Genomic DNA, 12,650 nt, shown 5'->3' with positions numbered 1-12,650 from the left:
GTGTGTGTACTGGCTTCACAGAGCTTTGCAAACAGCAGTAAAATAGAGGGAGTGTGTAGATGCTTGTCTTTGTCCAACCACCCGGCGTGTGTTCGCAAGAGAGCTACATTTCTGTGACAGTAGACACACACACACACACACACACACACACAGACACACACACACACACACACACACAATCTCTGTGCTGTGCTTCAGTGGGACGGTCGTTTTGCAGCAGAGATGGACTACTAATCATTACCGCGTCGAGGATTTTCTCTCCTCCCTCACACACAAACACGAGTACTACCTCTCTCACCATCTTTTACCGTTGGATGATTCACTACCACCTGGACGACGGAGAAGCACGCAGCTATTTTTGGCGCCATTTTCTCTTCTTCTATTGGCCGGGCTACAGAAACCAGTTGTCCTTCGGTTTTTATTTTTTTGTTTTGCAGTGGAGACTCCTCGGATTTGAAAGGATGAACGGAAGCCAGCGGATTAACGGACTCCTTTTTTTCCCCCCGTGGTTTTTTAATGCTTCTATTTCTTTCTGTATCGAGTCAAAATCTGCCCTTTTAAAAATTGTTTGTCTTTTTTTCTGATCTCCACGTGGCCGTCTCGGAGATAGAGGGCACAAAATCCAGCAGCAACAACCTTTAAGTCTTTTTTTTTTTCATGTGGAATTATTTTCGCTTACTTCTCGACTTTAAGACAAAAAGAGGAACACTTTTACATACCGGAGAGTTAAGACTTTAGTTTGAAACAGCTATTGTGCATCAAAAAATGTTCTTGAGAGCATTCTAATAATAAGAAAATAATTTCCTGAAATAGGTGACAACAGTAAACCGGCCAGACAGGCAACACTGGGATGTTGGACCTCAAGAAGACCAAAACTGGGTCAATATTTTCATCAGCTCAGGACTCTTTCAGAGTGTAAAGGAGCAGAGAAAGTACTTAAAGTTCTTGTACAAAGAGACGATCCAAACAAGAAGCATCGTCTAAATCAAATCTTGAAGATTGTCGGAGGACAAGCAGAGACGATGTTATGGTCTCCCAGACTGTCGCTGTCCAACTTCCACGTGAAGCTGACAGCCAAAGGACTTTTCCGAAACCTTCAGCTTCTGTCAGGATGCAGGAAGAACACCATGGTCTTCCACGCAGGTCTGGATATGTCCCTTGTGTCCTCCCGTCATCCCGCCATCGATTGTTTAATTCTTTCAACACGTCCATCTTTCCACTCATCGATCAACGCATGTTTCAGGCCAACAGGTTGATTACTGCAGTGTGTCACGAACTGAGTATCATCCATCCATCCATCCATCCATCCATCCATCCATCCATCCATCCATCCATTTTCTCATCATCCTAATCTTTACCATGTGCTCTCTGGGTGCTAGAAAATTCCCATTCTTCGTCAGTTCTTCATCGCCTGTAGACGCACATGGTTGGGTGGGGTTTAGGTGGGATGCTACCACACCCAAGCAAAGCGGCTAATTGTGTTCAAGAACACTCATACGTCCCTGAGAGCTCACTGTTTGATGCTTCATCCTCATTAGTCGTTCTTTTTCTAATTAAAACTCAAGAATCACTGATTTTTAAAAGGATTGTATCACATCACAGTTGGATGAACCCCCCAAAAAACCTTTGCTTTGTGTGTCTGTCTGCTTTGACACAATAAAATATGTTTTTTTTATGAATGTTGTCAACCAATTAGCCTTTTCCAAATTCCTAGATCCCTCATTTCAATCCTCTTCCTCCTCTTCAGCCGTTGGGTGAGGTTGCCTTTGAATAAAATGTAAGGATTTGCTTTCTTTGCCATTTCTTTTAGCTTAATCTTGAGTTGTGGAATGGCAAGACTGACCCCAGATCAGCCTCAAAGGCCACTTCACCCTCTCACACCTCCTCCTCCTCCTCCTTCTCGTCTGGCTCCTCCTGTTTTCCTACACGGTGTTGGCGGCCATTGTTGCCTCTACCGCTGTGGGAGCTTTCAGCATTGTATACGCCGGCTACCACAGCCGCCATGGATGTATAGGCTTACAATAGAGCCGTCATTTGTCCTAGCACAAGTGCGTGTGTATACAAATCTGTGCGTGTGTGTGTGTGTGGAAGCTTTCTGCACGAGTGCTTGAGCAGTGGCGTGATGAATAGCTGTGGCTGCGGGCTCCTTTTAGCCGTGATACCCACGCTTAGAGGGGCAGCAACCACGTGACTCACTCACACATACACAGACCTGAAATAGCTGCATCTGCCTTTTACGTATTCAGGCGGTAAAAGAGTGCGCTCTGTTTGTGGCAGAGAGTCTGTCCTCGCCGTTAATGGAGTTTGTTTCTTTTATACATGTATTTAAAGTGTGGTGTGGAAGAGAAAAACAGAGAGAAAGAGAGGATGTCATTGTAAACAACCGTCTTGGGGCTCAGCCAGCCAAACAAACAAAACACAATGGGCCTCATTCACCAATATGTGGTTTAAAATGTTCTTACTTTGTGCACAAAATAACTGCATATGCAGAAATACTGTCTGATTCATCTTATGTGTGCACCGGCCACTTTTGTTCTTACCATTGTGTGTATGTTAGTGATTCATCATGATAAACTTATAGGTGCACGCTGCAATCAGCAGGCTGCCACGCCCCCATTTCTCTACGTAAGGAAATAGGTCCAGCTGTCTGCTGCTACTCTTAGCTGAAGTTTCACACTGTAATTGCTACAGGATAATTTATGGCCATCATTACAGATGTCATCAACACAACTGCAAACATTTGATTTCAGTCGCAAAAATTAGCATTCCCACTAAAATCACAACTCATAGATATTGCAATATGAGTTGCGATTTTAGTGGGAATGGTAATTTTTGCATTTTAGTTTCAAAAAACATCAAAAATATATATAAACAAAAAAATGTAATGATTTAATTTTGATGGTGTCTGTATCAAACAAGCACGTTCCCTTACATCTGTATTATGATCTTTAGGCCGGGGCATCTCTGTAGTAAACAATGCTCCATTTATAATAGTACGTATAGTAGTATAATAGTAGTATATTTGGCAATGCATTTGGTAACTTTCTTAAATATTGTTGCTACCAAAGCCTTTTTTTTAATGAAAGCTATTTCAATACACCATGCATTTAGTTAAAAGGTGGGTGTTCAGTATTTTCTAACAAATTCAGGTCAGAAAATATTGATGAATCTGAGATTTTTACGTAAAATGCTTGTATGCACAGTTCACCCAAAAATGACTAATTGTACATCAGTTAGTTATTCCATGTTACCTTGAATTCATGAAGAATACTTTGGTTTTTTTTTTACATACCTCCTTTGAAACTGACATTTGATTTATTGACTGATTGGGATCCATGTTTGACATCAGAAAACTATATAAAAACATATGTTTATAAACTCTCACACAACTCCTGCAGTATAATGCAATTCTCTTTTATCCAGTTGTAAGCTCAGTGCTTTCCAAACACATGCATTTTCACTAAAACATTACAATTTACAACTGAACTGAAAAACCTCCAATAGCAAGGTTTTAGCATTTTGTGACACTTTGTAAACTGATGTTTTAATGTAGTTTGACACAGTTAAACACAGATCTTTGAGTCATGCAAGATTTTTTTTATGAATTCAAGCTAAAACAGCATGATGAACTGATATACAAATGGTCATTTTGGGGGTGAAGTGTTCTTGCATAGGCACTGTTGGTGAATGTGGCCTAATGTTGGCATTATGTTAGTACAGAGTTTCATGCCCAGTGTTGGCTCTGCTTTGGCTGCTGTGTGAGCTCTGTGGTCTCCACTGAACACAAAATAAGGCAGTGAACTAGAGCTGAATATTTGAACACATCAATAAAGCTGCTTGTGTGTTTTTTTTTTATGTGTGCACGTGGCATGCTGGTTACTAAAGTCCAAAACATGATCCACTGCCAGGTCCTTCTTGGATAATCAGACTTCTGTTTAGTAAGGGTACAAAATATAAAACTTCCAAATGTGAGATGTGCAAATGAAATTGATTAAAACAGAGAAGAGAAAAGCCCAAGTTCAGACTTGAGATAATAATCCACCAAAGACACCACAGCACTAAACTCTGATGCACTTTGCTACAAGCAGCAAAGAAGTTAAGCTAATGTTTCCCCAGCTGACTTGTGTTTTTGCCAGCATCATTAGGCCACTGGGCTTACTCTGAATCATTAATTTCTTTCATGTGTCTCGGCTAAATTACTCACTAATTCCTTCCTCATCTTTGCCAAATCGTCTTTATCCATTTAAATTATCTGCATGTTTTTTCATGTTCGGCAGCAAATTACCTACAAATCAGCTCACGTTCTGCAGCCAGTGTTTTCCTCATTTGGTTTTCGCTCATAAGAGCATGCTGCTCCCAGCTCTCCTGTATTCCCGCTGGCCCATCTGAGCGCAGCAGCACGTGTTTGGCTGCGGCGTGTTTTCTCAGTCTGAGCTCCACAAACCCACTTCCCTGCTGCCATCGCTCTGAAATGTAGGTTAGAGCAGGCTTTAGTCACCACATCTGCGCGTCCACACACACTCAGCAGAGAATCTGCACGCTGCACATTGGTTCAGCTGAGGCTGGCCAGTCGTGCAAGCTTTAATCTGATGTGGAGGTTGTTTTTTTCCCTAATGTGGTGGCAGATGAGGTTGTATCTGCTGGACTGGAATATTCTCGGCAGGCTCAGCAGAGATATACAGTAGATTTGGGCTGCAGTAATATTCATAAAACTAGGTAGAGATGTTCTCTGTGCAGATCAAGGGCAGCCCTGTGCAGCTTGTCCACATCTGGAGCTGCATCTGATCTGGAGACCTCATGTGAAATGAGTAACAGTTGTTTTAAACAGTGTCTGCCTCTGAAGCCAAAAACTTTATTTTTTGCTCAAAAACAGCCGCTGGTTTAAGTGGTTGAAATGATTGTTGCATTAATGCCGCAGCAGTCGTTTAACCTCTTCTTTAATGACGAGCAGGGTTTTATTTTCATGCTAGAATTTCTATTTTCGGCCTTTTTAACTCAACATGTGGTTTTTGACTCTGTAGTTGTTCTCAGCGCAATGCATTGCCAATTAAGTGGTTTGGCTCACCTTTGTGATGATAATCATTCAAAGATCTCTCCTGTGGTTTGATAGTTTTGTAGTTTTATGATCTCTGACTAACTGGTTAGATACTCTCCACTGCGGTGTTACACATTCATAAGGTCATGCAGAGAAACTGGATGTCTCTATCCAAATGCCAAACCTATTTTAAGCTAACGTTTGAGGAAAATGTGTTTCCATCAAGACTTCTAAGAATAAAAAACTTTTTAAAGCTTTATGCAATGTTCAAAGCATTAAAGGGACTGTTAATCCCAAAATCAAAATCAATGTGTTCCTCTTGCCTATAGTGCTATATATCAGTCTAGATTATTTAGGTGCAAGTTAGTGTTGAAGATATCATCTGTAGAAATGTCTGCCTTCTCTCTAATATAATGGAACTACCAGATGGGACTTGGCTTGTTGTGCTGAAAAACACCGAAAAATAACAACAGCCATGTCTCTTTCCAGTTCCCATCAGATGCAAGCACTGGCGTCTTTCTTGGCTTAGCTGTTTCAACATATAAAACCTCCAAATCTGCCTTTGTAAAGGCTGATTTATAATTGTGCTGTAGGCTCTATGTAAAGCCTACACAACTAGCCTACGCTGTTATGAGATGTTTTACTTTGCAGTGGTGTTTCAGTGTTGCTCTGCAATATATGTCAAAAATGTTAGTTATAGGTGGGATTTGCCACTGTCTTGAGTTTCTGTGAAGTCACAAAAGTTTGAATGATTCAGCTAACAAATCTAAAACACACATAAGTGGTTTAATAGCAACAGCATTAAACAGAAGTAAAAAATTATAACTCATAACTCAAAAAAAGTCGACTTTTGCCAGACACATCTTCCCCATATACAAATCATGCTTACATTATTAGCATAAGCCCATGACATTTACCAGTGCGTAAATTAGCCTAGCTGCCAGCAGACTCTCCTCTGCTCATAGGATGCCAGGATAAATTACAACAGGTCTTTGTTTTCTTCACTATTTATTGTCTAGTGAGGGAAATGTTTATCACTTTGCAAAAAATGAACAGGTCTGCGTCGCTACAGCGTAATTAGATTTGTGGGGAGGTACGGCATCAATTCAGCGCTGAAGTAAAAAACCCAGTTAAGCCTTCATCATTAATAATGTTCTTTCACTATTTGTATCAGCGTTCTTTATTCTACCGTTAGTGACAATAGACAGGTAACTCTTTTAAAAATTGCCTCTTCAGTGCAGATTTTTAAAATTCAGATGATTAAATGCTTGAGTACTCTTGGATAGAAACCAGTTATCAAGTCCATCTGTCCATCAGCTTGTCTGTGATCAGTGTTGCCTCTACTGTGGTTTTCCTGTTTTTACTGAATTCAACATCTTTTTGTAGAACTAAGAAAGAGCTTTTACAGCGATTTGACACATGTGGACCGAGAATTAAAAACATCAAATCGTCTGTCTTTCTGTCATTGTGCTCGATGACATGATTGTTAGACAGGTGGACAAAAATGACTCACAGGTTGTTGCTAGGTGACCAGATGGTCTAGTTTGCATTAAAATGGAGTCCTGAAGTGGACATAGGACAAACTGTAACATGCTCTGCACACTTGTTTCCATGGCAGCAGGCATGTGGCATGATCATACCTGATGGCTGATCATCAGCAAACCCCTGATGTTTCCAGCCCTGCTGTCTCGATGTGTGTGTCACGAGATAACTTGTGATCTTGCATGTTTATGTTCCATCGAGCTGAATTATTCAAGCTCACTGCTTTATTTTTTATATGTGGCTGATTTTAGGATGCCAATTTAAAAAAGCTGTGGGAAGAAATCCAACCCAGTGACGATTTAAATTCAAATCAGCCGCCCTGATCGATCCTCTGTTGGAATCTCTCTCTTTGTAAAAACGGATTAGATTATATTTGTATCCATTTGAGTAATCTGAATACTGCAGATTTAGGAGATTAGGATTGCTTTAGCTGCATATAGTGTATGTGTGGTCTTCCTGCTTTGCTGGCACACTTTTTTGGCCTGCAAACACACATGCAGAATAATCCAGCACTAATCTGTCTGAGTCTGAGTTAGTGATGTTTCATTTGGCCACGTGGCCGTAGAATAAACTCAGTATTCTGCCTCAAAGGGCTCGGTATAGGACGGACTTGTCTGTATTAAAGAGTGATCAAAGAAGGACACACAACACTAATCTAATTAAACCCTGATGTCACAGAGAGACAGCTCTACTGTTAGGAAGACCTCTCTCTGATCTGAAGGGCTCAGTCTCAGTTCTCCTCACCTTTCTAGGCAGAGATACTCAGCTTGCTTTGCCGGGGGCCACTTTCGCAAAATGCCAGGAGGTCAAGGGCATGTGTATAATAAACATTAATAATAATATAAAAATAATTAGCGTAGATCTCTGTTGCGGTGGCCTGGGGATCCTCCTCTAGAACTGTTTTAAAAGTTTATGCACTCTGGCACCATTTTAAATTCACAGTAAATAAACAAAAACAAAAAAACCCAAAACATAATGAATTAATTTTAAGTCTCCTTTAAGGTATTGTCTGAAATAACCCAGTCCCAAGTTACTTTTGAGAAAATCTTTAGTCAAACATTACCTGCATTCAATCTTTTGCACTGTAGGTCTGATTCAGACGGTGCCTTTTCTACGCCGGATCAGCAAACTTTCTGTTGCTGCCGTCTCTGGAGCCGCTCTTCCCGGCAAACACGAACTGACACAGCAGCAGCTTACATCTAACACCGAGTCGGTTTCTCCAACACTGAAATTCAACTCAACTTTATTGTTAAAGCAGTTAATAACTTTCCCAGTGTGATACCAACAGTTAGCCCTGTCTCTATCTGAAAGCAGGCGGGCGGACTCTCATGGTTGCTTCACAGCATTGGACGTTTTTTACGGGCATGCCTTGAAGCATGTAAGCTGTCTGCTCTTAGATTTCAGACTGAACCAACTTCTCCTATTTTTGCAAAAAATAGTTCACCAAAATGTGTGTCTGAAAACTTTTGAGGTGACATGAAAGCCATACAGTTGCTTAATCTGTCTTCATTGTAGATAGACGACAAAAAAGTTTCAGCAGTTTTCAGAGGCGGAAAGTTAGACTGGACGCCCCTGATTTACATGACCAAAAACCTACCAGGGGCCATTATGCTGACTGTAAAACTGTGAATTATTCACGTGTGTGTGTGTTAGAGATTCAAGGCTATTTAATGTCAAAAGAACAACAATTACGAGAGTAGTCGTTGCCTTTAAGAAACTTGGCACACAAACTCCCTCCAGTAATAAAATGCAATATTTTTAAAAATATATATTTTTAGAAAATTAAATATTTGTAATATTATAATATTTGTAAAATCACAGAAATAGTAACAAAGAAGAAACTATATATATGGGCATACAGTGGTATCAGGATGTATCAGGATTGCAGGAACAGACGAAGACCTTAAACTGAAGCAGCTCGTTCAGGAAGTTTTGTCAACATTGTTAGTGCCAAAGTGAAGTCTGATGTGGTTGAACACAGTACGGCTTTCTAGAGAGAAGGCACGACCCATTTGTGGTTATTTTAAAACAACTCAACACAAAGCCCCCAGTCCTCCTCCTCCTCAAACCTTTTTTATTCCTCCTCTCCCCAACTCCTCGCCAGTCCCTTGTCCGTTTTCTTAACTGGTAACTGATGTTCTGATTACAAACACAGCCAACAATCCTACAGAGTGATCATGAGACTGGTACAAATGAGATGGCTGACATGATGGTGATGCATATCAAATTGATAAAACAGCTACGAAACACTCCGTAGCTGCTTTTAAATTTCTCCATCACCGTGGTTCTGAACTGCTGAAAATACAGCCGATATTTTATCATGCAGCCCACCGGTAATTCATATGATGAATCCGTATCTCATCATACATTATGAAGGTCACATCTTACTGTGTACCGGAGGAGACTCTCATGACACCGCAGGGATTGTCCTCTCTGTCCTGTCTGTGCCTCGGTGACGTGATGTGCATGCTAACCGTGTTGTTTCTCTCTCAGTCTGGGCTCAGCAACTCTGCATGACTGCCTGGCAGACTCCAGGTACAAATCATCATCTCCAACACACTCACACAGACCGCCACACGTTTCAACAGGAGACTCAACATGAGACATGTTATCTTAGCAACAGCTCCCAATGTTCTCACCTCCCAACAACATTTCCCACACACTGAATTTATGCTCGGGGCCTTCTGTCCTGCTGATATTTGAGTTGTATTCAGATATGAATATTCAGCAGGTTAAACTAAAACTCCTGTTCGTAATGAAATTTGACAGTTAACTAGATTGTACATAGTCAAAAATACACACAGAGGAACTGTCATCACTCCCATTTGTCCTGACTGTAAGACACCAGCAGCAGTGGGTTGACGCACTGTGATGAGGATGTTTGTTTGTTGTTAGATGCCGCTGAGGATAACTCATTGATTTAAAGCGAGTTCTTGTTTGACAGCTTTTAAGTCAACTGCCAGTGTGTGTGATAATGATTTTCCTCCTAATCGCTCTCGTATTTAAATGTTCAGCAGGCCAATCCATTTGAATTATGTTTGACCTTTTTTGTCTCACCCACATGCTCTGATCGAAAACACTCATGCAGTGCAGCATGTTCTGGCCGCTGGCTGCCAGTAGGTGGCAGCATCTTTAAAGAAGTCACTGCTGTTCAGGAGCATTTGCTGTGGATTTTAAATGTAAATTGTGTGCAGACTTTTTTCGCTCAGTGGGTATAAAAACATGTTTTGCAATGTTTTTCTTAACTTAAATCTTTTTATTTAATTGGTGACAGTTTCAGTTCAGACTGATTTGAATCTGACTCTTCATGAAACTCAAATTTGAGAGTGAAATTTTCATCTCATTCCTCCCAGGCTTCAGAAATAAAACATATCATTAAAGCATTAAATTCTAGATAACGCCAAAACAGTCATGATCATGATCAAGTGACTTTCACTGCACATTCGCACAGAAAGGTTATGCAACATCCTACCACAGTCTGCGGGGATATGTTGAATTATTCAGAGTCTTTTTGCACCTCATGTCCCTGTAGCAAGTGTGATTTCTCAGGAAGCTCGGCTGTCTGTGCGTGAGGAGAGCCTGTCAGATGCACAGACTGTAAAAAATAATGGATTTAGCCACAGTGATGTTTATGGACACCTTGAGTTCAGCATTGTGGCTTTCACATTATTTTTTTTTTTTTTTTTTTTGAAGACATAAGGGAATATATTTTGGCGTTACTAGTTTTTAAAGAGTAACTCCAACTAACCACTTTAACAGGACAGACCTCATGATCGTCTGCTGCTTCACTAAAGCTACAAACAGGACATCTTTACTGCAGATTAGTAGTATTTCATCATTTCAAGGCTTTAAAAAAATGTACCTCTGTAATAAAAACACATCAAAATTTATGTAAAGACATTCAAGTATTTGAATTTTATATTGCCTTCTCAATATGCATAGAGACTGCCCTCTGCTTTTGCTGTTGGCTGATATTGTGGAGGATGACGTATATGCATACAGTTTTATGGTATATCACTGCAACCCTAGTACTGTAAACACTTTACACTGTAAAGATGATCGAGAGTTGGATCTGACTCATCGACTGTGCAACGCCTCACACAGAGACTTTCACTCAAAGTGGCCATATACCTGTAATTGTTCCTAACTATAATCATTGATAAAATGTTAACAGGTGAGTTATTAAATATTCCACCTGTCATACAGTCATCATGAATGTTGAAATTAGCTCCAGAAACCAGCTGTGGTTTATGTACTAGGCTGTAATTTTGTTTATTTCTGCTGTAAAGAATTGGACAGTTAAACAACTTTGGAGATTGTCTCGTTTTATGAGCCAGCCTCAAGCGGCCATTAGAGGAACTGCAGTTTTTTTGCACTTCTGAGTCAGCTTCATTTTTCAGCCCTGGAGGTTGTCGCTCCGTCAGACGTGATTGGAGCTCTGTATAAGTGAGATTTTTGCCCATAAGTGATTGCTGACGGTGACGGTGTTGCTGATGACTGCATTAAGCTTTACTTTCCCAAACTGACGCACGCTTGGCTTTCGTTCAAATCAGTATGCAGCTCTGACGGCTGTGGAGCCGACAGGCTGCCAATAAACACGTAGAGGGATGGAGGAGATGAGAGAGCAGAGGAGGAGACAGAAAAGATGCGTGTTGACCTCTCTGTCTCTCTCTAATTGCTTTTTCTCTGGTAATGCACTCTTTAATGCACACCCAGGGCCCATCTCACACACACACACACACACACACACACACAGACCATCATTACCACGCAATCCCATGATGCATCTGTCTCTACAGTCAGCAGGGCGTATTCTCATTTACCAGACAGAAGCAAATGTATGAGAAGAGTGTGTGTGTGTGTGCGCGCGTGTGTGTGGGCAGTGTTTTGATGTTTTCTGTGTTTTGATGTTTTGGTGGTTGAGTCGAGACCGACCGACACCGTGTATGTGTTCATACACTTTCTTCTGTTTTCTTTCACACACATGTATTTATTTGGTTGTTATTCTGTTTCAGAGGATGAGTGAGTGTTTGTAGTTTTATGTTGTGACCCTGCAGTGGCGTCAGCTTTAATGGGGCTGAGTGTGTATTCTGTGTGTGTGTGGACACCATGTTGAATGTTGCACCTGCCACCCACACACTAAGAGCTCGCCGTTCTCTTGCAGTGGACAAAAACAAGCCCCGGGAAACGCCAGCAAGACCTGTAAACAACAACAGCAGCTCGCAGTTAGCACCTGCAGGAGGAAACAACCAGAAAAAGCAGCAACCTCCGCCTGATCTGGTACGTCCTTCTCTTCTTTTTAAAGTTTTGAGCTTTAAGATGCAAATTCAGCTCAGTCATTATGGGTGAGACTCCACAGCAAAAGGAAGTTTGTGGTGTGTTCTTTGACAGAAATGTTTGATAATATTTGTCTTTCAGTTTTTGACTTTCACTTAGAGAAACTCGAGACAAAAACTGGAAAAATGAAGTAATCAAATCAATTTGGAACAGAGGGTGGCAGGATTCAGATTTGATATGATATGATGATATATAATGTAATTGTTCATTTCACTTTATATTTGTATTTTTCTTTACTATTATCGTCCTCTCATGATAGCGAAAGTATGACTCTTCTTTACTGACTGCTGGTTTGTGGCCATCATGAAGAATTCATTTGTATTGGGTTCATCTTAAAGGTCCCTCTTCTAATTTGGGGGCATCTGTTAACAGAAATGAACTATGATCTAAGTATATTTTCTTTAGGGTGCAGTCACATGAATATGAGAATTATTGTGTTTTCTGTCTATGGCTAAATCGGTTAGTATGAGCCATTTGTATGATGAGGGTCACTGTGCAGAGTCTGCCATGTTCCCTTGTCATGTTTCTATAGTAACCCACAAACCAAACACTGGCTCAAAATGGGGCCATTTGTGTTTTCCTGTCAGCTACTGTAGTTTGCTGTCTCTCTGTGATGAGCTAAACCGCAATGCAAAAACACACATTTTAACGTTAAACTGCTTTTTCAAGTTCTTTTCCCGGTTTAAATCACCGGCTCTGTTTGTTTTGGAGAGAAGGAGACCTCTGCAGATAATTC

At 40.7% G+C, this 12,650-nt stretch overlaps 1 protein-coding gene across 2 annotated transcripts in view; it reads left to right on the top strand.

The window, feature by feature from the left end:
- Positions 1–12,650, top strand: part of LOC121941510 (microtubule-associated tumor suppressor 1 homolog) — an 86,575-nt gene that overhangs the window by 49,355 nt on the left and 24,570 nt on the right. For both annotated transcript variants that reach the window (XM_042484314.1, XM_042484313.1), the window contains exon 8: positions 11,742–11,857. In XM_042484314.1, coding sequence (XP_042340248.1) covers positions 11,742–11,857 — 116 coding nt within the window. The remainder of the gene's footprint in view (positions 1–11,741; positions 11,858–12,650) is intronic.

This window comes from Plectropomus leopardus, chromosome 4 (genome assembly GCF_008729295.1).
Source record: "Plectropomus leopardus isolate mb chromosome 4, YSFRI_Pleo_2.0, whole genome shotgun sequence".
Taxonomy (NCBI): Eukaryota; Metazoa; Chordata; class Actinopteri; order Perciformes; family Serranidae; genus Plectropomus; species Plectropomus leopardus.
This window is presented reverse-complemented; position numbering and strand designations above follow the sequence as displayed.